This window comes from Balaenoptera musculus, chromosome 14 (assembly GCF_009873245.2).
Source record: "Balaenoptera musculus isolate JJ_BM4_2016_0621 chromosome 14, mBalMus1.pri.v3, whole genome shotgun sequence".
Classification (NCBI taxonomy): domain Eukaryota; kingdom Metazoa; phylum Chordata; class Mammalia; order Artiodactyla; family Balaenopteridae; genus Balaenoptera; species Balaenoptera musculus.
Genome location: NC_045798.1, coordinates 39,145,502 through 39,168,602, shown reverse-complemented (window position 1 = coordinate 39,168,602; position 23,101 = coordinate 39,145,502). Strand labels below are relative to the sequence as shown.

Here is a 23,101-nt window from a genome sequence, read left to right as displayed (position 1 = left end):
TAGTGATTATCATACTAAGTGAAGCAAGTCAGACAAAGACAAATATCATATGATATCAGTTATACGTGGAATCTAAAATATGATACAAATGAACTTATTTATAAAACAGAAACAGACTCAGACATAGAAACAGACATAGAAAACAAACTTATGGGTACCAAAGGGGAAAAGGGGGGGGGCGGATAAATTAGGAGTTTGGGATTAGCAGATACAAACTACTATATATAAAATAAACAACAAGGTCCTACTGTATAGCACAGGGAACTATATTCAATATCCTGTAATAAACCATGATGGAAAAGAATATGAAAAAGAGTACGTATATGTATGTATAACTGAATCCCTTTGCTGTACACCAGAAATTAACACAACATTGTAAATCAACTATACTTCAATAAAAAATAAAAAAGAATAGAATAAAAAAGAAATGTATATACCTCATTATATTAATTTCCCTATAACTGTGGAACCACATGATACTTTATGTACAGAATATTAGGTTTTATGATAATAATACAAACCTGACTTTTTCTTTATGACACTTTGCCAGTGCTTTGCAGAGACTTGGATCAGGACAGAGATCAAGTGGCGACTGACCCTTCTTATTTCGAATGCTAAGGTCAGCACCATTAGCAGCCAAGAAACAGGCAATAGATGCTGCACTCTTCTTCTCGGCTCCCTGGGTACCAAGTCCCATTATTAACTGAAATCAAATGAAAAAATTCATTATTTTCCCTTTAGGAATCTGTTATCAATTCTTATCACCAAATATATATATATATATGCAAGAATGTGTGTGTGGTGTGCACGTGCTTGCATATATATGTATGTATATATGAATATGTATGTGTGGTAAAAAACATGTATGGCAAGACTATATAGATGTGGTGGACACTTATGAGTTGCAGTCCTAGTATCCTTCCTCCATGTCACCTACCCCCCAATTTCCTCAGGTGTATAGTATGAGGACTGACCCATCTCCAGTTTTAGAGGTGAACCAAAGATGGCTCAAACCACTCAGAGACCCATCTCATATATGTGATTAGTTCAGGGGTGACACATAACCTAAATCAGGTCAATTAAGGCCAATAAAACTCAAGAACAAGACTTCTGATTGAGATATTGAGGAGACAGTCTCCCTTTGCTACTCAATTTGCCTCTGGAACTGCTAGCAACCAACGTGAAATGAAAAGGGGAGAGACAACTGAGAAAAGAACCAAGAACCAGGAATTAAGCCACGAAGTGGAGAATGAGACAGATCAGGTTCTACTGTCATCTGAGGTTCTGACTCATACATCTTGTCTGAAAATAGTCATAATAATTGTTAATATTTATGGAGCATCTACAATGGACTAAGAACTATTTTAAGCAGTTTCCATGAATTAACTCATTTAATCTTTACAACCTTATGGAGGTAGTTACTCACTTCCCCTAGTTTTAAAATGAGAAAAACGAGGCACATAGGAGAGTATTTACCTATGGTCATATAGAAAGGCAGCAATTCTCAAACACTTTGGTCTCAAAACCCTTTACATTCTTAAAAATGATTCTAAAATTCATATGGAAACGTGAAGGACTCAGAATAGTCAAACAACTTTGAAAAAGAAGAAGAGACTTATACCACTGACTTCAACATTTATTACAAAGCTACTGTAATCAAGACAATGGGTTGGCATCACATAGATAAAGACACAGATCAATAGAAAAGAACTGATTTTAGATAAAAGCACAACAGGCAATTCAGTAGAAAAATACAGTCTTTTCAAACAAATGGGGCTGGAACGACTTGATATCCACAAACAAACAAAAAACAAAAAAGAACTTTGACCCATACCTCATATTATGCATATAAAAATTAACACAAAATGAATCACAGACCTAAATGTAACAGCTAAAACTTTATAAGCTTCTAGTACAAAATAGGAGAAGACCTTGGATTTAGCAAAGATTTCTCAGGACACAAACAATAAAAGAAAAATTGGTCAATCAGACTTCATTAAAATTAAGAACCTCTGCTCTTCGAAAAATACTGTTAAAAGAATGAAAAGAGGGCTTCCCTCGTGGCGCAGTGGTTAAGAATCCACCTGCCAATGCAGGGGACACGGGTTCGAGCCCTGGTCTGGGAAGATCCCACATGCCGCAGAGCAGCTAAGCCTGTGCGCCACAACTACTGAGCCTGCACTCTAGAGCCCGTGCGCCACAACTACTGAAGCCCGCGCGCCTAGAGCCCGTGCTCCGCAACAAGAGAAGCCACCACAACGAGAAGCTCACACACCGCAATGAAGAGTAGCCCCCGCTCGCTGCAACTAGAGAAAGCCCATGTGCAGCAATGAAGACCCAACGCAGCCAAAAATAAATAAATAAATAAATAAAATTTAAAAAAAGAATGAAAAGACAAGCTACAGACTGGGAGAAAGTATGTGCGTACCACATATCTGATAAAGAACTTGTATTCAGTTTATAAAAAGAACCCTCAAAACTTAGTAGTAAGAAGACAGCTCAACAAAATAATGAAGAAGGTCTGAAGAGACACTTCATCAAATATACATGAGTGGTGAACAAGCAAATGAAAAGATGTTCAATACCAACAGTCATAAGGAAATGCAAATTCAAACCACAAAAAGACACCACAATACTCCTGTGTGAATGGCTAAAGTTATTGAAGGAGAACCAAACAACTTTTAGTAAGAATGCAAAACAATACAGTTAGCATTGACTAGTATTTAGCTCATAAACTGTGTATATTTGTAGCTCTGATGAAATATTTTATCAAGTGCAAGTTAAATTAGCCATAAATATAAGCCTCTGCATTAAAAGATGCTCCCACTGGCACTGAATTGAAGATTATCTTTACTCACGGTGTTTTTGGATGGCTCCCAGGCAGCATCGACCTTCCCCACATCTTGCATATCTTGAAGCTGACGTAGCTGAGACAAAGTGTGATGCCTCAGAGCTTCATGCAAAGGAGTATCCCCATCCTTATCCTGAATATCTAATTTGGCACCTGCACGGACCAAAAGCTAGAAGAGAAAAACATCTCATTTTGCTAAAGTATTCCACCCACAAGAAGTTACAACATCTCTAAAGTAACAGTATGAGAACCCTGGACCTATCTGACGGGGCTGCTATGAAAGTTAATTATTTTTATGTATTTGCTTGCTAAAGTACTCTATATCCCTGTGACTCCTTACAAATAATGATGAACCTGGTTATTCAAATATACTGAGTTAGAGAAAGCAGAAAGAAATACGAACCAAAATGTTGCTCAATTAATCTACTCTAAGATCAAGATAACTGGGGGAAATTTAGGACATTTTTTTTCTCCTTTTATTTATTTTTAAAAATAAATTTATTTATTTATTTATTTATTTTTGGCTGTGTTGGATCTTCGCTTCTGTGCAAGGGCTCTCTCCAGTTGCAGCGAGCGGGGGCCACTCTTCATCGCGGTGTGCGGGCCTCACTAGCACGGCCTCTCGTTGCGGAGCACAGGCCCCAGACGCGCAGGCTCAGCAGTTGTGGCGCACGGGCTTAGTTGCTCCGCGGCATGTGGGATCTTCCCAGACCAGGGCTTGAACCCGTGTCCCCTGCATTGGCAGGCAGATTCTCAACCACTGCGCCACCAGGGAAGCCCTTTTTTTCTCCTTTTAATTTCAGATATGTGAGTTGGAATATTTTAAGTATTTCCAATAGGACCAAATCATAACGTTCAAAATTCTTCTATTATTTAAATAAGCAAGTTATTTATTTCCATTCTCTTTGGTTAATTTTCTCCAAATGTATGGTTATAAGGGTTATAAGTCCAAATATCAGAGAAATGAATTTTTGGCAAGAGGGATTTTAAATAATAATAAAAGTGAAGTGTTTGCTAAACTGCAATCTCTTACATATAATGCATAATTGACATATCTCAATCGATATATATGTATATTTTAAAAATATATTTATTTATTTATTTATTTATTTATTTTTGGCTGCATTGGGTCTTTGTTGCTGCATGTGGGCTTTCTCTAGTTTCAGCGAGCGGGGGTTACTCTTGGTTGTGGTGCACTGGCTTCTCGTTGCAGTGGCTTCTCTTGTTGTGGAGCACAGGCTCTCGGCACACGGGCTTCAGTAGTTGTGGCACACGGGCTCAGTAGCTGTGGCTCGTGGGCTCTAGAGCGCAGGCTCAGTAATTGTGGCACACAGGCTTAGTTGCTCCGCGGCATGTGGGATCTTCCCGGACCAGGGCTCGAACCCGTGTCCCCTGCATTGGCAGGCGGATTCTTAACCACTGAGCCACCAGCAAAGCCCTCAATCGATATTTTAAGTGGTAAACATAAAACTTTGCTTACAGTGCTTTAACAAGTTCCCTAATCCTTTCTGTAAATGCTATCAGAGTTTTAGAAAAATACCATACAAAGAAACCAATCTCAAGCACATGGTCCTACCTGTCTTGGCTAATTACTGTTTTCTTTTGTTTTGTTTGCTTTGTTTCAAAAAGATTATATCATGTCTCTGCAGGACAGTTTCTCAAATTTGAACATGCATCACAATTACCTGGGGGCCTGTTAAACCACAGATTGCTAGTTCCCACCCTTGGAGGTTCTGATTTGGTTGGTCTGAGGTGGGGCCCAGGAATTTACTTTTCTACCAAAGTCTCAGGTGATGCTGATGCTGCTGCTTCAGCCTCCAAGCTTTAAGAATCACTGCTCTACAAAAAAGTTGTAAACAGATACTCTTTCAAGTCTTTTGACTGGAATCACCGGATTAGTAAAATAAAAATATACATGTCAGCTTTTTTGGAATCTGTTCAGCAAATGTCTAGCCAAAGCCTTTAATTACAGTTCACTCTCAATTATAAAAATTAAAAGGGAGTATACTTTTTTAAAAAAACAAATCTGTAAGTTACTCTGAAATTCTCTGATTTAATATTCTGGGAATTTACAAATCTGGCAACAAAATTATAAAGACTTTGAATATCAGAATCTTATGATTTTCCCTATTACAAATTAAAACTCTTTACCCAACTGATGTACAATATTAGCCTAAAATCATAATTTTTACCTCTAACTATGCCTTTTGAGAAATCTAACAAAGTATGATTTAATAAGCAAAGATTCACTTTAGTAGACACGTTACCCTCACAATCTGGGTGTGCTGCCGCTCAACAGCAAGGTGTAGGGCAGTCTGCTGGTTCACATTCTGGATATCCAGGTTTGCGTTACCCTGAAGAAGAACAAGGCATACACAGTTAAATGTGACAAGAGGGAAGCATACTAAACTAACTCTTTGCGAAGAATCGGTTAACACTGGACACTACTGACCACGCCCCCTTCCTAGGGGCTGGGACCTTGTTCTCATATGGTAACACAGGAAGAAGTGGATAGGGCAGGAAACTTTCTGAAGTAGAACAGCAAGTTTAAAATAATTATTTTTATTACGGTGATTCTGTCTAAGAACAGTTAACGGACAAAGTACAGTACAAACACAGCTCCCTTTTAATCTCCATTATAGAGCAATGGACATAATCAGCTCATTTTAACTGTAAATATTTCCTGAAAATATATTAATGAGTCTTCATACTGGACCTAGATTTATTTTAATGACCTAATAAGGTCAGTTCCTCTTGCTGCATAATTGAGCTCTTCCTCATTCACTGAAAAGGAACTCTGCTGGAGGGTGAGAAGAAGACAACGCTTAATTAGTACATACAAACACTTATTGAAGGAAGAGCAGAAAGTCCCACCAGGGCCCTGAGATAGACAAAGGACCATGAGAACAGCTGATGCCAAGCACAGAGGAAAGGGACGGAGAAGCAAAAGCAATGAACGTAGTGTCAGTGGACCTAGGTTCAAGTGTTGTCAGCTACGAGCTTTGTGAGCTTAAGCAAGCACTGTATCATTTCATGCCTATTTCCTCAGCTCCAAAATGGTAAGGGCACAACCTATTCCAGGGGTCAATGTGAGGATTAAGAAAAATAACATGTCAAAATGCCTAGCACCATGTCTGGCATGATAAAAAATAATAAATTTTTTTAAAAAACTAAAATTAAGTAGAGGGCTACAGAGTCAAAAAATAAACTGTATCATTCCATGTGTGTCTTAGAACCATTCATGCCCTATGATCACAACTCTGACACCCCCACCTGTGCACCTGCTTGGTACATCAGGTAGGGCTGAAACTCCCTTACGGGAGTTTGGTTGGTCTGAACATGCTATGTATGACATGTTCGGGAAGGTGGGAGTTTCTGGTTTGTTTTTACTATTTATGTTTCTTTGACTGCAATCATTAGGCTCCTGATCTCAGCTTGCTTTCCCTTTTTTTTTTTTTGAGCCGTGCTGCATGGCTTATGGGATCTTAGTTCGCCAACCAGCAACTGACCAGCGATGGCCCATGGCAGTGAAAGCACTGAGTCCTAACCAATGGACCACCAGTGAATTCCCTCAGCTTGTTTTCTTATCATGTCTGTTCTCATATAAATGCAGAAAGTGAGGGATCTCCATTTTAAGTTTCCTGAACTTTTTTCCATCATTTAGATTTTCCAAAGTAGTATTCATTGTATGGATATACCATAATTTGTTTATTCAGACACTAGTTGATGAACATTTGGTTTGCTTTCAGTTTAGGGCTATTACAAATAATGCTGCTACAAGTATTTAGTAGGAGTATTTCGTGGAAATGTGCTCTCAGTTCTCTTGGATACATATCTAGATGTGAGACTGCTGGGATGAATATATGTTTAACTTTATAAGAAACTGCTAAACTGTTTTTCAACATGGCTACCCTGAAAAACACCCGCAACGTTTGTGAATTCTAACTGACCCACATCCCAATCAACACTTGGTTTTGTTGGCATTTTTAATTTTAGTCATTGTAGTTGGTGATTAGTAGTGTTGGTGTAATTTCTGTTTTCCTAATGACCAATGGTAATTTAAGCAAGGTCACAGGATACATGGTAAATATATTTTAAAAATTGCAACTCTATATATTAGCAATATATAACTGGAAATTGAAATTTTAAAATAATACAATTTACCAATAGGATCAAAAAAATTACTTAAAGATAAATCTAATATGTGTAAGAGCAATCAAACTCCCCCAAAGACTTTTAATAGAAACTAATACCTGATTCTAAAATGTACTGGGAAATTCCAAAGATCTAGAACATTAAAGTGGTTCTGAGAAAGAAAAACAAAGTTAGAGGACTTACTCTAACTATTTCAAGACTTACTATAAAGCAACAATAACCAAGACAGTGTGGTACTAGCTTAAGGTCAGTCGTTTGGATTTTGGATGAAAAGGAATTTATCATAATTAACAACACTTCTAAGAAAATCAATTTTAATAATAAAGGCTTACAATGGCAGGGGAAAGGTTTGTTTAACTTTTGAACTATTTTTTTTACCTAAACTTCTGTAGTTTATGGAATGTCTATCTTATGATCTATGACCTAATTACACATAATGTACTATCTACTAAATTTTTCTGCTGTTTCATCTTCTTAACTAGACTGTAAGTTCCTTGAAGTCAGGGATCACAGATAATTCTTTGGTAACTTTAGTGCTTAGCTATGGCATATGTTTGACTGAAGCATTTAAAAATTTTGCTGAATATACCAAAATATCATAAAATTGCAATAAATGGGTTTCCCTCAAAATCCAATCTCATAAAAATGTAGAGCCATCTTATTCCTGAGATGAATGAAATGACCAAGGTGAGCCTATGCTGCTATCCAAGGGGTCCAGCAGTAGTCATGAACTGCATCCCTAGAGCCTAGCTGCAGCCTGGTGTTACCTGGTGGCACCTGCCCACACCAGCTTAGATATCAACATGACGGTTCTTGGTGCTACAGCAGAGTGATTCTTCCACAATAGTGGCAGTGACTCTGGAAAATCCCTTTTCATTGATGCCTATTTCGTTGGACCAATCCAGGAAGACTGTGCAGAGAGAATACTGGAGACTGAAGGATTCCCCCCACCCCCTTCTCCCCACACACACCACTAACTCCCTCCATTTAAGAACCAATGTTAGGGGAATTCTCTGGTGGTCCAGTCTTTAGGGCTCCATGCTTCCACTGCACAGGGCACCAGTTCGATCCCTGGTTGGGGAACTAAGATTCTACACACTGCGTGGCACAGTCAGGGAAAAAAAAACAAAAAACAAAAAACAAAAAACAATGTTAGGCGGAAGACTAAATTCATACTATATCTGAATTTGCATCATCATGGGATTTTACTGTAAGATACCATCATCATGGGATTTTACTTATTATCAATAAGTAGTTGATGAAGTAAAAAATAAATAAATAGCAATGATCCAAAATTGTTAAAAATTACTGAACTGCTTTTCCTACCTGATGTACCAACAGTTCAGCCACTTCTACATGATTATTAAGGGCAGCCAGATGCAAGGCAGTATAACCATCATCTTTCTTCTCATCCACAATCCACGGTCTTGGTAATTTCGACAGTAAAACACGCATTGCACTGAAAGTCAAATATTTAATTAAATATTTTATTATTTTCTTTAGAAAAAATATTCAAAAGAAACTTTTAAAATCAAATGAATATACTCCTCTTTAAAGAAAATTATGCCCTTAGAGACAAACAGAAATTCAAAATTTCTAAATCTTAAATACACAGCCTTTTGATATTGTAAGAGGTAAACGAATTATTGCTGTTTGGAGAACAGAATCAAAACAGAATGGGAGTGCTACAAAAGGGAAACATTATGAGAGGAAAAAAACCAAAGGTAAAAGAAATATACCCTAATAAGGATATATGTTGGCCTTGTGGAATCTCTTAGGTTCAACTGAATAGTATATATTAACAAAGAGTTAATAAAGAACAACCAGGTAACAACAGCTAGGAAGGAAAAATAGTGATAAGACAAATTTTAGGTAGCTGGCAGATTATCATGAACTTTGCAGAATTAAAAATGTGATATATGTCATTTAGCAGTGCTAAATCCAGTTGATATCAAAACACACAAAATGGTCACTATAATCTAATATTTAAAATTTAAGATATGGTAACAAAGTATCTCCAAAGCAAAAAAGACAAAGTTATCCTAAAGAGCACCAAAGATTAAACCATAAAAAATCAGGGGAACTAATTATCGAGAAATCATGCTTTGTAGAGGAAAAGCTAGCCTACCACTCAAAAAGGAAAATAAAATCAGAAGCAACTTTCCTAACCCTAACCAGTCTAACTTTTCTTAACATAGAGGTTTTGTGTGGAAAACTCATAACGTAATTTGGAAAAAATCTCCCTTAATACATCTATCAACTAATTGTTTTTTTTTAAACAGTGCGACCTAAGATAACTGCTCCTGCAAAGAGTATTGGACTTGGCTCAGACAACACTGATATACGTATTAGATATTGAATCTTCCCTCACACCTAAAAAATGCAGTAAACGCAGAAAAGAAAAGCTTTTAAAATTGTGCCAATAGAGTACAACAGGGCAAGAAATAACAGTAAGATACATATCGGGATAGTGTTTCGTAAGGTGATACATATGACAGAAAAATTTTTAATAGAGAAATGTGATAAATGTATGGAGAAACAGTCTGAAGATGCAGAATAAGAATGTGTGTAAATGAAACTGTAAGTCTCTAAAATAATGAGACTAAGGCCTAACATGAGCCAGAGCGTGTTTCCTTAACGGCAGTGGGCTATGAATCCCAAACAGGAAGTCCAAGACATCTGAGAACAAGCTTTGGAGGATCCAAGAATCTCCAAAACTGTACTCAAATCTGGAAGTTTATAGCTTTTATCAGATTTTTAAACGGGTTTATGACCCAAGGTGTACTGAGAATCAAAACTTTAAGACAGCCTTTGGTGGTTGTTACTGAAGCTACAATCACTGTTCATGGGTAACAAGACTTCTTTGGAAATCTATGAACCATTTTCTCCCGGAAAATACACATAAAAATCTTTACATACAATTCTGAGGAAGTCCAAAACCCCTAAGTTCCATTCATGGACCTCATACAAAGCTAAAGATTCCTGCTTTAGCTCATTTTCAGTAATTATAAGGATTCTATACCTCCTCATTCAGTGGATTAAAATAGAATGCTAGAAATTATGTACATTTTGACTCAAATTCTTAATGGGGAAAAGTACTGGTACAACAATATACTACTGAGTGTTTGGATTTGGCATAATCATGATGCTAATGCCATAGATTATCTGTTACCTTACACACTTGACCATGTGAGAAACAGAATTTAGCTTTATGATTCTTTTGGAGAGTTTTGAAGATTCAAGTATTAAATCATGTAAAAAAAGTTTTAATAAAGAAAAAATGTAATCATTAAAAATAATAAGATAGGACCCAGATTTGAAATTTGCTCTCCTGTCTTCTCCTTGGATGCCGTGTGAATAAGGCCTGTCTTCACTGCAAACCTTGGATATCTTAGCATTTTGGCTTGCTGTGTTTCTGACAAAGGGAACCTGGCTCGGATAAATCACCCAGCAAAGAAAAATCCAAGACACCAGTAAGATTTTTACCACAGGTGTCTACACCATGTGGCTGAGAGGGTCTTGGTGCTCCGGCCAGGTGTCAGGACAGAGCCTCTAAGGTGGGAGAGCTGAGTTCGGGACACTGGACCACCAGAGACCTCCTGGCCCCACGTAATATCAACCAGCGAGAGCTCACCCAGAGATCTCTGTCTCAACACTAAGACCCAGATCCACTCGACAACCAGCAAGCTCCAGTGCTGGACACCCTATGCCAAACTAGCAAGACAGGAACACAACTCCACCCATTAGCAGAGAGGCTGCCTAAAATCATACTAAGTTCACAGACACCCCAAAACATACCACCGTATGCAGTCCTGCCCACCAGAAAGACAAGATCCAGCCTCATCCACCAGAAAACAGGCACCAGTCCTCTCCACCAGGAAGCCTACACAAGCCACTGAATCAACCTTACCCACTGGGGGCAGACACCAAAAACAAAGGGAACTATGAACCTGCAGTCAGCAAAAGGAGACCCCAAACACAGTAAGTTAAGCAAAATGGGAAGACAGAGAAATATGCAGCAGATGAAGGAGCAAGGTAAAAACCTACCAGACCAAACAAATGAAGAGGAAATAGGCAGTCTACCTGAAAAAGAATTCAGAGTAATGATAGTAAAGATGATCCAAAATCTTGGAAATAGAATGGAGAAAATACAAGAAACATGTAACAAGGACCTAGAAGAACTAAAGAGCAAACAAACAATGATGAACAACGCAATAAATGAAATTTAAAATTCTCTAGAAGGAATCAAGAGCAGAATAACTGAGGCAGAAGAACGGATAAGTGACCTGGAAGGTAAAATAGTGGAAATAACTACCACAGAGCAGAATAAAGAAAAAAGGAAGAAAAGAATTGAGGACAGTCTCAGAGACCTCTGGGATAACAATAAATGGACCAACATTCGAATTATAGGGGTCCCAGAAGAAGAAGAGAAGAAGGGACTGAGAAAATATTTGAAGAGATTATAGTTGAAAACTTCCCTAATATGGGAAAGGAAATAGGCAATCAAGTCTAGGAAGCACAGAGAGTCCCATACAGGATAAATACAAGGTGAAACACGCCAAGACACATATTAATCAAACTATGAAAAATTAAATACAAAGAAAAAATATCAAAAGCAGCAAGGGAAAAGCAACAAATAACATACAAGAGAATCCCCATAAGGTTAACAGCTGATCTTTCAGCAGAAAGTGTGTAAGCCAGAAGGGAGTGGCAGGACATACTTAAAGTGATGAAAGGGAAAAACCTACAACCGAGATTACTCTACCCAGCAAGGATCTCATTCACATTTGACGGAGAAATTAAAACTTTACAGACAAGCAAAAGCTAAGAGAATTCAGCACCACCAAACCAACTTTACAACAAATGCTGAAGGAACTTCTCTAAGCAGGAAACACAAGAGAAGGAAAAGACCTACAATAACAAACCCAAAACAACTACAAAAAAGGTAATAGGAACATACATATCGATAACTACCTTAAATGTAAATGGATTAAATGCTCCAACTATAAAAGACACAGACAGGCTGAATGGATACAAAAGCAAGACCTGTATATATGCTGTCTACAAGAGACTCACTTCAGACCTAGAGACACATACAGACTGAAAGTGAGGGGATGGAAAAAGATATTCCATGCAAATGGAAATCAAAAGAAAGCTGGAGTAGCAATTCTCATATCAGACAAAATAGACTTTAAAATAAAGACTATTACAAGAGACAAACAAGGACACTGCATAATGATCAAGGGATCAATCCAAGAAGAAGATATAACAATTGTAAATATTTATCCACCCAACATAGGAGCACCTCAATACATAAGGCAAATAATAACAGCCATAAAAGGGGAAATCGACAGTAACACAATCGTAGTAGGGAACTTTAACAACCCACTTTCACCAATGGACAGATCATCCAAAATGAAAATAAATAAGGAAACACAAGCTTTAAATGATACATTAAACAAGATGGACTTAACTGATATTTATAGGACATTCCATCCAAAAACAACAGAATACACTTTCTTCTCAACTGCTCATGGAACATTCTCCAGGATAGATCATATCTTGGGTCACAAATCAAGCCTTGGTAAATTTAAGAAAATTGAAATCATATCAATATCTTTTCCTACCACAATGCTATGAGACTAGGTATCAATTACAGGAAAAAAAACTGTAAAAAATACAAACACACGGAAGCTAAACAATACCATACTAAATAACCAAGAGATCACGGAAGAAATCAAACAGGAAATCAAAAAATACCTAGAAACAGATGACAATGAGAACACAACGGCCCAAAACCTATGGGATGCAGCAAAAGCAGTTCTAAGAGGGAAGTTTATAGCAATACAATACTACCTCAAGAAACAAGAAACATCTCAAATAAATAACCTAACCTTACACCTACAGCAATTAGAGAAAGAAGAACAAAAAAAACCCAAAGTTAGCAGAAGGAAAGAAATCATAAAGATCAGATCAGAAATAAATGAAAAAAAAAATGAAGGAAACGATAGCAAAGATCAATAAAACTAAAAGCTGGTTCTCTGAGAAGATAAACAAAATTGATAAACCATTAGCCAGGCTCATCAAGAAAAAAAAGGGAGAAGACTCAAATCAACAGAATTAGAAATGAAAAAGGAAAAGTAACAACTGACACTGCAGAAATACAAAGGATCATGAGAGATTACTACAAGCAACTATATGTCAATAAATTGGACAACCTGGAAGAAATGGACAAACTCTTAGAAAAGCACAACCTTCCGAGACTGAACCAGGAAGAAACAGAAAATATAAACAGACCAATAACAAGCACTGAAATTGAGACTGTGATTAAAAATCTTCCAACAAACAAAAGCCCAGGACCAGATGGCTTCACAGGCAAATTGTATCAAACATTTAGAGAAGAGCTAACACTTATCCTTCTCAAACCCTTCCAAAATATAGCAGAGGGAGGAACACTCCCAAACTCATTCTACAAGGCCACCATCACCCTGATACCAAAACCAGACAAAGATGTTGTTATGAAAAAAGAAAACTACAGGCCAATATCACTGATGAACATAGATGCAAAAATCCTCAACAAAACACTAGCAAACAGAAACCAACAGCACATTAAAAGGATCATACACCATGATCAAGTGAGGTTTATCCCAGGAATGCAAAGATTCTTCAATACATGCAAATCAATCAATGTGATACACCATATTAACAAACTGAAGGATAAAAACCATATGATCATCTCAACAGATGCAGAAAACGCTTTCAACAAAATTCAAAACCCATTTATTATAAAAAACTCTCCAGAAAGTAGGCACAGAGGGAATTTACCTCAACATAATAAAGGCCATATATGTCAAACCCACAGCCAACATCATTCTCAGTGGTGAAAAACTGAAACCATTTCCACCATATCAGGAACAAGACAAGGTTGCTCACTCTCACCACTACTATTTAACATAGTTTGGGAAGTTTTAGCCACAGCAATCAGAGATGAAAAAGAAATAAAAGGAATCCAAATAGGAAAAGAAGTAAAACTGTCACTGTTTGCAGATGACATGATACTATACATAGAGAATCCTAAAGATGCTACCAGAAAACTCCTAGAGCTAATCAATGAATTTGGTAAAGTAGCAGGATACAAAATTAATGCACAGAAATCTCTTGCATTCCTATACACTAATGATGAAAAATCTGAAAGAGCAATTAAGGAAACACTCCCATTTACCCTTGCAATAAAAAGAATAAAATACCTAGGAATAAACCTACCTAAGGAGGTAAAAGACCTGTATTCAGAAAACTGTAAGACACTGATGAAACAAATTAAAGATGATATCAACAGATGGAGAGATATACCATGTTCCTGACTGGAAGAATCAACATTGTGAAAATTATACTACCCAAGGCAATCTACAGATTCAATGCAATGCCTATCAAACTACCAATGGCATTTTTCACAGAACTAAAACAAAAAATTTCACAATCTGTATGAAAACACAAAAGACCCTGAACAGCCAAAGCAATCTTGAGAAAGAAAAACAGAGCTGGAGAAATCAGGCTCCCTTGACTTCAGACTATACTACAAAGCTACAGTAATCAAGACAGTATGGTACTGGCACAAAAACAGAAATACAGATCAATGGAACAGGACAGAAACCCCAGAGATAAACCCACACACATATAGTCATCTTATCTTTGATAAAGGAGGCAAGAATATACAATGGAGAAAAGACAGCCGCTTCAATAAGTGGTGCTGGGAAAACTGGACAGCTACATGTAAAAGAATGAAATTAGAACACTCCCTAACACCATACACAAAAATAAACTCCAAATGGATTAAAGACCTAAATGTAAAAGGCCAGACACTATAAAACTCTTAGAGGAAAACATAGGCAGAACACTCTATGACATAAATCACAGCAAGATCCTTTTTGACCCTTCTCCTAGAGAAATAGAAATAAAAACAAAAATAAACAAATGGGACCTAATGAAACTTAAAAGCTTTTGCACAGCAAAGGAAACCATAAACAGGATGAAAAGACAACCCTCAGAATGGGAGAAAATATTTGCAAATGAAGCAACTGACAAAGGATTAATCTCCAAAATATACAAGCAGCTCATGCAGCTCAATATCAAAAAAACAAACAACCCAATCCAAAAATGGGCAGAAGACCTAAATAGACATTTCTCCAAAGAAGATATACAGATTGCCAACAAACACATGAAAAGATGCTCAACATCACTAATCATTAGAGAAATGCAAATCAAAACTACAAGGAAGTATCACCTCACACAAATCAGAATGGCCATCATCAAAAAAATCTACAAACAATAAATGCTGGAGAGGGTGTGGAGAAAAGGGAACCCTCTTGCACTGTTGGTGGGAATGTATACTGACAGAGCCACTATGGAGAACAGTATGGAGGTTCCTGAGGAAACTAAAAATAGAACTACCATATGACCCAGCAACCCCACTACTGGGCATATACCCTTAGAAAACCATAATTCAAAAAGAGTCATGTAGCACAATGTTCACTGCAGCTCTATTTACAATAGCCAGGACATGGAAGCAACCTAAGTGTCCATCAACAGATGAATGGATAAAGAAGATGTGGCACATATATACCATGGAATATTACTCAGCCATAAAAAGAAACGAAACTGAGTTATTCATAGTGAGGTGGATGGACCTAGAGTCTGTCACACAGAGTGAAGTAAGTCAGAAAGAGAAAAACAAATACTGTATGCTAACACATATATATGGAATCTAAAAAAAAAAAAAAAGGGGAGGAAGAACCTAGGAGCAGGACAGGAATGGACACGGGGAGGGGGAAGGGTAAGCTGGGACGAAGTGAGAGAGTGGCATGGACTAATATATACTACCAAATGTAAAATAGATAGCTAGTGGGAAGCAGCCGCATAACAGGAGATTAGCTCAGTGCTTTGTGACCACCTAGAGGGGTGGGGTAGGGAGGGTGGCAGGGAGACGCAAGAGGGAGGAGATATGGGGATATATGTATATGTATAGCTGATTCTCTTTGTTATAAAGCAGAAACTAACACACCACTGTAAAGCAATTATACTCCAATAAAGATGTTTAAAAATAAAGAGTCATGCACAACAATGTTCACTGCAGCATTATTTACAATAGCCAGGACATGGAATCAACCTAAGTGTCCATCGAAAGATGAATGGATAAAGAAGATGTGGCACATATATACAATGGACTATTACTCCGACATAAAAAGAAACGAAACTGAGTTATTTGTAGTGAGGTAGATGGACCTAGAGTCTGTCATACAGAGTGAAGTTAAGTCAGAAAGAGAAAAACAAATACCATATGCTAACAGATATATATGGAATCTAAAAAAAAAAAAGTTCTGAAGAACCTAGGGGCGGGACAGGAATAAAGACACAGACGTAGAGAATGGACTTGAGGACACGGGAAGGGGGGAGGGTAAGCTGAGATGAAATGAGAGAGTGGCATTGACATATATACACTACCAAATGTAAAACAGGTATCTAGTGAGAAGCAGCTGCATAGCACAGGGAGATCAGCTCGGTGCTTTGTGACTACCTAGAAGGATGGGATAGGGAGGGTAGTAGGAGGGAGATGCAAGAGGGAGGGGATATGGGGATATATGTATACGTATAGCTGATTCACTTTGTTATACAGCAGTAACTAACAGAACAATGTAAACAATTATACTCCAATAAAGATGTTAAAAAAAAATAAGACAAACACATTTTTAAAATTATTTTATTTATTTTTGGCTGTGTCAGGTCTTAGTTGCGGCACGCTGGATCTTCGTTGAGGCACGTGGGATCTTCCGTTGTGATGCGTGGGCGTCCCTCTAGTTGTGGTGTGCGGGTTTTCTCTTCTCTAGTTGTGGCGCGTGGGTTTTCCTCTCTAGTTGTGGCCCGCGGGTTTTCTCCCTCTAGTTGTGGCGTGCAGGTTTTCTCCCTCTAGTTGTGGCAGGCAGGCTCTGTAGTTGTGGCACGTGGGCTCTAGAGCATGTGGGCTCTGTAGTTTGCGGCACGCGGGCTCTCTCGTTGAGGCACGTGAGCTCAGTAGTTGTGGCATGCGGGCTTAGTTGCCCCGTGGCATGTGGAATCTTAGTTCCCCGACCAGGGATCAAACCCATGTCCCCTGCATTGTAAGGTGGATTCTTTACCATTGGACCACCAGAGAAGTCCCAAACACATGTTATTGATACAAAGAAAAATGGTACTATAACTGTGTTGAGAGAAATGGTGGTAATAGAGGATATTAATAGCTTTCACTTACTTGTTCTTCCTTCTTGCATTCGTAAGTCAACAAGGCAGAAAACCTGAGGTCCCTCAGAAAGAAGAGCCAATGGTTCAGAAAGTTACTAAGGCATTTAAAAAGAAATAGAGGGAATTCCCTGGCGGTCCAGTGGTTAGGACTTGGCACTTTCACTGCCGGGGCCCAGGTTCGATACCTGGTAGGGGAACTAAGATCCCACAAGCCACACAGCAGAGCCAAAAAAATTAAATAAAAATAAATAAAAATAAAAATAAATAGATATGTATGTATTCTTGAAAGCCCATTGCCTCCCTGCACTCTTATTACTTTGTGTCTTTTTGCTTTTTCCTCTCTTAGTACAGTACATATAACTGAACTGTCAGAACAACGGAAAGGCAGTGCCAGGCTACTGTTGGCAGTGACAAAAACAACCCTAGTCCCTTCTAGATCACATTCTACAAAGTATATCAAATCCTAATATTAAAATGCAAAATTCAAGATTTTCAAGGAGCAAGTTTTTTATTTCAGAATAATCTATTCTGTTAGTCTCAACTGACATAAATGTTGTATATTACACTGTAGAATAACCATATTAAAATATTTTTCCTCACAATCCTGAAACATTAAGAAATATATCATTAAAAAATTGAAAGAAATTTGAATTAATCCAAATGCCTTATTTTAAACTGATTAAATTATAATATTATCAACATATTTTAAAGAGAAATGGTAATTTTTGATTTCCCATAGCAACAGTGTTATATTGGCAAATGAGGTGAATACACCAGACAATAGTTAATAAAGTAAATGAAACAAGTGGATAACTAGAGAAAAAGAGATTTTTATAAGAGGAGATCCAGACGTCGAATTAGGATGATAGATAGATAGATAAATAAATCACCAGGATGGAATTATTATTAAAAAGATGAAAATTATGTCTTTTTCTGGAAAATAATGATTGGTTAAAAGGACAGTGAAGAAATGGTTTGTACAAAGCCTGGAGAAAGAATGAGAAAAATAATTTGTCAGTGTATCACCAGCGTTATCTATAGAAAAAGCCCCCTGATGAGCAACCCCAGTATTCTAATTTACCCTCCAGTAGAATCAGGAGAATGCTATCAGTTTTCAGTACATCATCATATGCAAAGTCATCACAGGTTGATGGTACTGTCAATTAAGATCATCTAACCAGTCATCTTGCTCACCAATCAATTTCCAATTTTAACTTAGCTTTTCATAGATTTCTTTCTCCCCACTGCAGGGGAAAAAAATCTACTGATCAGCTGGTGTAAGTACTACAATCCACTTAGCAATATTTCTTTCTGTAAATAGTAATTTGGCATTCTTTATTAATGTTAATTAGTGTTAGTCATCTCTATGGACCTATAAAGCCAAGGTCCATACTCGGGCCCTGTGAAGCCCCAACTAAACACTCTCACCCATAGCAGCTCTATCTCATATCTCTAACTGAACAAATACCAACACTCCCATAGAAACCTCTGTAAAATATCGTAAGATTGCTGTAAGAATTAAATGACATAATGTAGGTAAATGTTTTAGTAGAATCTAAAATTCTTCAATATAATAGTGTTATTTTATTACAGTTCTAAGATTATAGACCTATAAAGTACACAGTACAAATTTCCCTTTTCTCCTTCCCAAGAATTCCTCCTGTATTCTTGATTTTGGTTATTCTTACCACCATTTAACCAGCCACCCAAGTCAGAAACCTGGGAATCATTCTAGACCCCTTCCTCCCTTCTTACTCCTGCGTTCAATTTGTTCTCTTGATTTTCCCTTTTAAAACTAAACTATTCTTTCCCAGGGGCCCCAATATTCTTTATATAGGCTTTCATTACCTTTCCTCTGAACATCTGTAACAGCCCCCTTCCAAATCTATCCTCTATACCCCCTTCCACACAAATCTAATCATTTCACAATTTTCACAAATTCAAAATTATCAGCACTCAAATTAAAAAGGCTCCCTTTAAAATAACTAATTCTTTTTAAGATACGATTGGTCTCAATAAAATTTATTCTGAAATATACTTTTTGTTTTAATATACTTTTAAAAGAATATGAGACTAAACTTATTATTTTGTTGATAACTGAATTATAACAAAATCAACTCCTGATGAAATGGCTTAAGTTGTGGAAAAATATTGCAGATAGCCCCAAATCAAAATTAATGCAAAAGTCAATGGTCAACTAGCCAGGAGTGGGTAAATTTTTGTTTTTGCTGTTTTTAAATAAACTTTTTATTTCAGAACCATTGTAGAGTTACAGAGGATTGTGAAGACACTGCAGAGAGTTCCTCACCTCTACTGTTAATATTGTACATCAGTATGGTACATTTGTTAATTAATGAACCAGCACTGACTGCTATTAACTACTTCATTCCAACTTCCTTAGTTTTATTTCATGTTCCTTTTCTGCTCCAGAATACCACATTACATTTAGTTGTCATGGCTCCTTAGGCTCCCCTTGGCTCTGACAGTTTCTTAGACTTTCCTTGTTTTTGATGATGTTGACAATGTTGAGGAGTACTAATCAGTTATTTTGTAGACTGTCCCTCAGTTGGAATTTGTCTGGTGTTTTCCCATGATTACACTGGGGTTATGAGTTTTGAAGAAGAAGGTCTCAAAGGTAGTGCCACTTCATCACGTCACATCAAGGGTACACACTATAAACATGACTTATCACTGTCGATGTTAACCCTGATCATATGGCTGAGGCAGTGTTTGTGAGGTTTCTCCACCACAGAGTTACTCTTTCTCCCCTTTTCTATACTATAGAACACTAAAATATACCATACACTCTTTGGAAAGAAGTCACTAGCGCAGCCTAAACTTAACACATGGAAAGTTATGCTCCACTTCCTTGAAGGTGGAATATCCACATAAATTATTTAGAATTTTTCTACACTGGAGATTTGGGGTAGATTAATTTTAACAGAGACCTATAACCCTCTCATCTTAATTAGAAAGCTGCTAATTAATGTTCATTCCTGATCTTCCCCCCACAAAAAGCAAACAAACAAAAACAAATAATATGATGCCTCAAGAAAAGAGCCAATCTTTGGGCCTAGCCTGCAAGATGAGCTAAGAAAAAAACAGAATAGCCCCTGGTCCCCTCACCCTCATGTCCAGAGCAGCTCTGAGTGGTCTGTCTCCTTTCTTCTCATGGGGTAGACAATCTGAGGAACCCACAAGATAACCACAAAGGTCAGCTGTTCCCCACAGCATCTTAGTTAATTAAGAGGATTCTGCTGTTAGGTTGCAAGAACTGAGGCCCATAGAGTTATTACCAGGATAAGGGTGTTACAGCTCAATAAATCAATAATTATACTAAGCCAATAGACTCTCACTTGTGGAGCACAGGATGAGATTTGAAGATACTTTCCCTAACGTTCAAACACTCTTCTTTATTTCTCAGTCTGGTTGTTTTCCAAAAGGTTAAGGACGTGGATGATTTAAGGATAAGATCTTACTACCAGTTAAGCAGGCATTTGTGAATACTGCCAAAGAAGCATTAAGTTCCGGAACAACTAATAGTGGTGCCTAGCATAATCCCTGGCACATGGTAATACTCAAACGTTTGCTGAATGATGAACAAATGAGTTCTAAGAAGCAGAGGGGACAAGCAGCTGTCTGCATGGTATGTAACAGTCAAATGGCGCTGGGTCCATTTTTAGGACCTGCCATGCTTTGCAATCTTTCTTCAGAGATTGGCAACATTTTTCCAAATAAACCATAGTAGTTAAACTGAGGAGGCCTTACCTATTAGGATTACTTAATGTAAAAAGACATTAGAATGGCACAACAGCACATATTAGGTGTTCAATAAATGCTTGCTGAGTTAATGAACAATCCCTCAAATATAGTTTAAGCATGTTACTCCAGAATCCATAAAGAAACTTAATAAAAAAGTTGATGAATCCCAAGTAGAAGTTCTGTAGGGCATGCTAAAAGCATGTTAGTATGTAACGGTCTGAATACATTTTTATTCAATACACACCCCTATCTAAATGGATGGAGACAAGAAGTCTAGGAGGGTATATACCAAAATGCTATCTGTGATAATCACTTTAGTAAATGAGTATGGATATAGTTTTTATTTTCTTTCATCTATTTATAGTGATAGACATGACTCAAATGTTTTTTAATTCTTTTTTTTGGTGTGCTTTAATTTTCTTCCCACAAACTCTTTTTTGACAGACACCATAATTAAAAGGTTCATTAATTTAGCTTAAATTCATTAACTAGGAATTTGGTAATGTAGTAGAATTTAACTCAAAATGAGAGAAATATGCAATGACAATGCAGGCTACAGGAGAGCTGTACAGGTGAGTACTCAGTCATTCTTAAAATAAGACAACCAAAATGATCTCTTCTATGATGTAAGGCAGGGAAGCCTAGTTTACTCATCTTTATACCCGCTTTGTGCACCCAGTATTAGGTGCTCAAAGTTAGCTGAATGGAACAAAAGAAGAAACAATCAAGTGAACAACCATCTTTCTGAGCATACTGGAGCAAGAATGCTCACCATGCTACAGTTTTGGTTTACGTTCCAGTCCCCAAGAGTCCATTCCCTAACTACTTGCATTTTCATAAACCAGAGCAACAGCAGGCACAGTGGTGAAGATCTCAGTCTGAAGCCAAACTAGCTGGGCTCACATTCTGGCACCAGCAAACTGAAGAGCTAATGACTTGAGCAGGTTACTTACCTTCTATGTCTCAGTTTCCTCATCTATAAAATGTGAGAAGAATCACAAATCCTATTTCATAGTATCGTTATGAAAATTTTAAAGGGCTTAGAAGAGTACCTGGACCTTCATACACTATATGAGTGTTTGCTTGGGGAGGGGGGTATTTTTACTGCTACAAAATGGTCAGCAAAGATGGGGTAATTTAGAAACCTGAAAATTAACCTATCTTAACACTCTGAGATGTGTCATCTTATCACAATGTGTCTAAAATTATTTCAGGGCTTCCCTGGTGGCGCAGTGGTTGAGAATCTGCCTGCCAACGCAGGGGAAACGGGTTCGAGCCCTGGTCTGGGAAGATCCCACATGCCGCGGAGCAACTGGGCCCGTGAGCCACAACTACTGAGCCTGCGCGTCTGGAGCCTGTGCTCTGCAACAAGAAAGGCCGCGATAGTGAGAGGCCCGCGCACCGCCATGAGGAGTGGCCCCTGCTCGCCGCCACTAGAGAAAGCCCTCGCACAGAAACGAAGACCCAACACAGCCAAAAATAAATACATAAAAAGAAAACAGCTAGCTGTCTCTTTAAAATTATTTCAATATCTAGAAAAGCTGACTCTTTAAAACTGCCAAATATCTATAGAAGCATTCTTTATGTCACTGTTTTAAAATAGCCATCCAAAAAAATTAAACTGCTATGTTATTAAATGTTAAAGACAAAAAGAATGTCAAGGACAAATTTCCCTTCTAGGAGAATAAGCTCAGAAAACTGATAACTGTTTTTCTTGATTCTTAACTGAATCAATACTTAAGAGACTATACTTGAATTAAGAACAAAGTATAGTTGGTTTCTCTTGGGCATTCTTAGGCTTGTAAGATCTTAAATTGTATCTCCATAGGTTTGTGGAATTTGATGTTATATTTTTTTCTCCTTGGCTAAAAAATAAACTTCAATATTAAAATTTATGGTAAATATGCTATTAAATTTATAGCAAAAGTATTTTTCCTCTGCAACATACACTATGTGGCAAAGTTACATATAGGTTAATGACTATTTAAGTCTGCAGTAAAGTGTGAAATGATCATGCCTACATGCAATTTCAGAAAATAAAAGTGGAATGGCAATGTAGAA

At 37.4% G+C, this 23,101-nt stretch overlaps 1 protein-coding gene across 1 annotated transcript in view; it reads right to left on the bottom strand.

The window, feature by feature from the left end:
- MIB1 (mindbomb E3 ubiquitin protein ligase 1) overlaps window positions 1-23,101 on the bottom strand; it is a 118,443-nt gene that overhangs the window by 20,594 nt on the left and 74,748 nt on the right. Inside the window, exons 13-16 of the mRNA XM_036874225.1 lie at window positions 8,333-8,465; window positions 5,119-5,205; window positions 2,859-3,020; window positions 522-703 (exon numbers count right to left, since the gene is read on the bottom strand). Of these exons, the coding sequence (XP_036730120.1) occupies window positions 522-703; window positions 2,859-3,020; window positions 5,119-5,205; window positions 8,333-8,465 (564 nt within the window). The remainder of the gene's footprint in view (window positions 1-521; window positions 704-2,858; window positions 3,021-5,118; window positions 5,206-8,332; window positions 8,466-23,101) is intronic.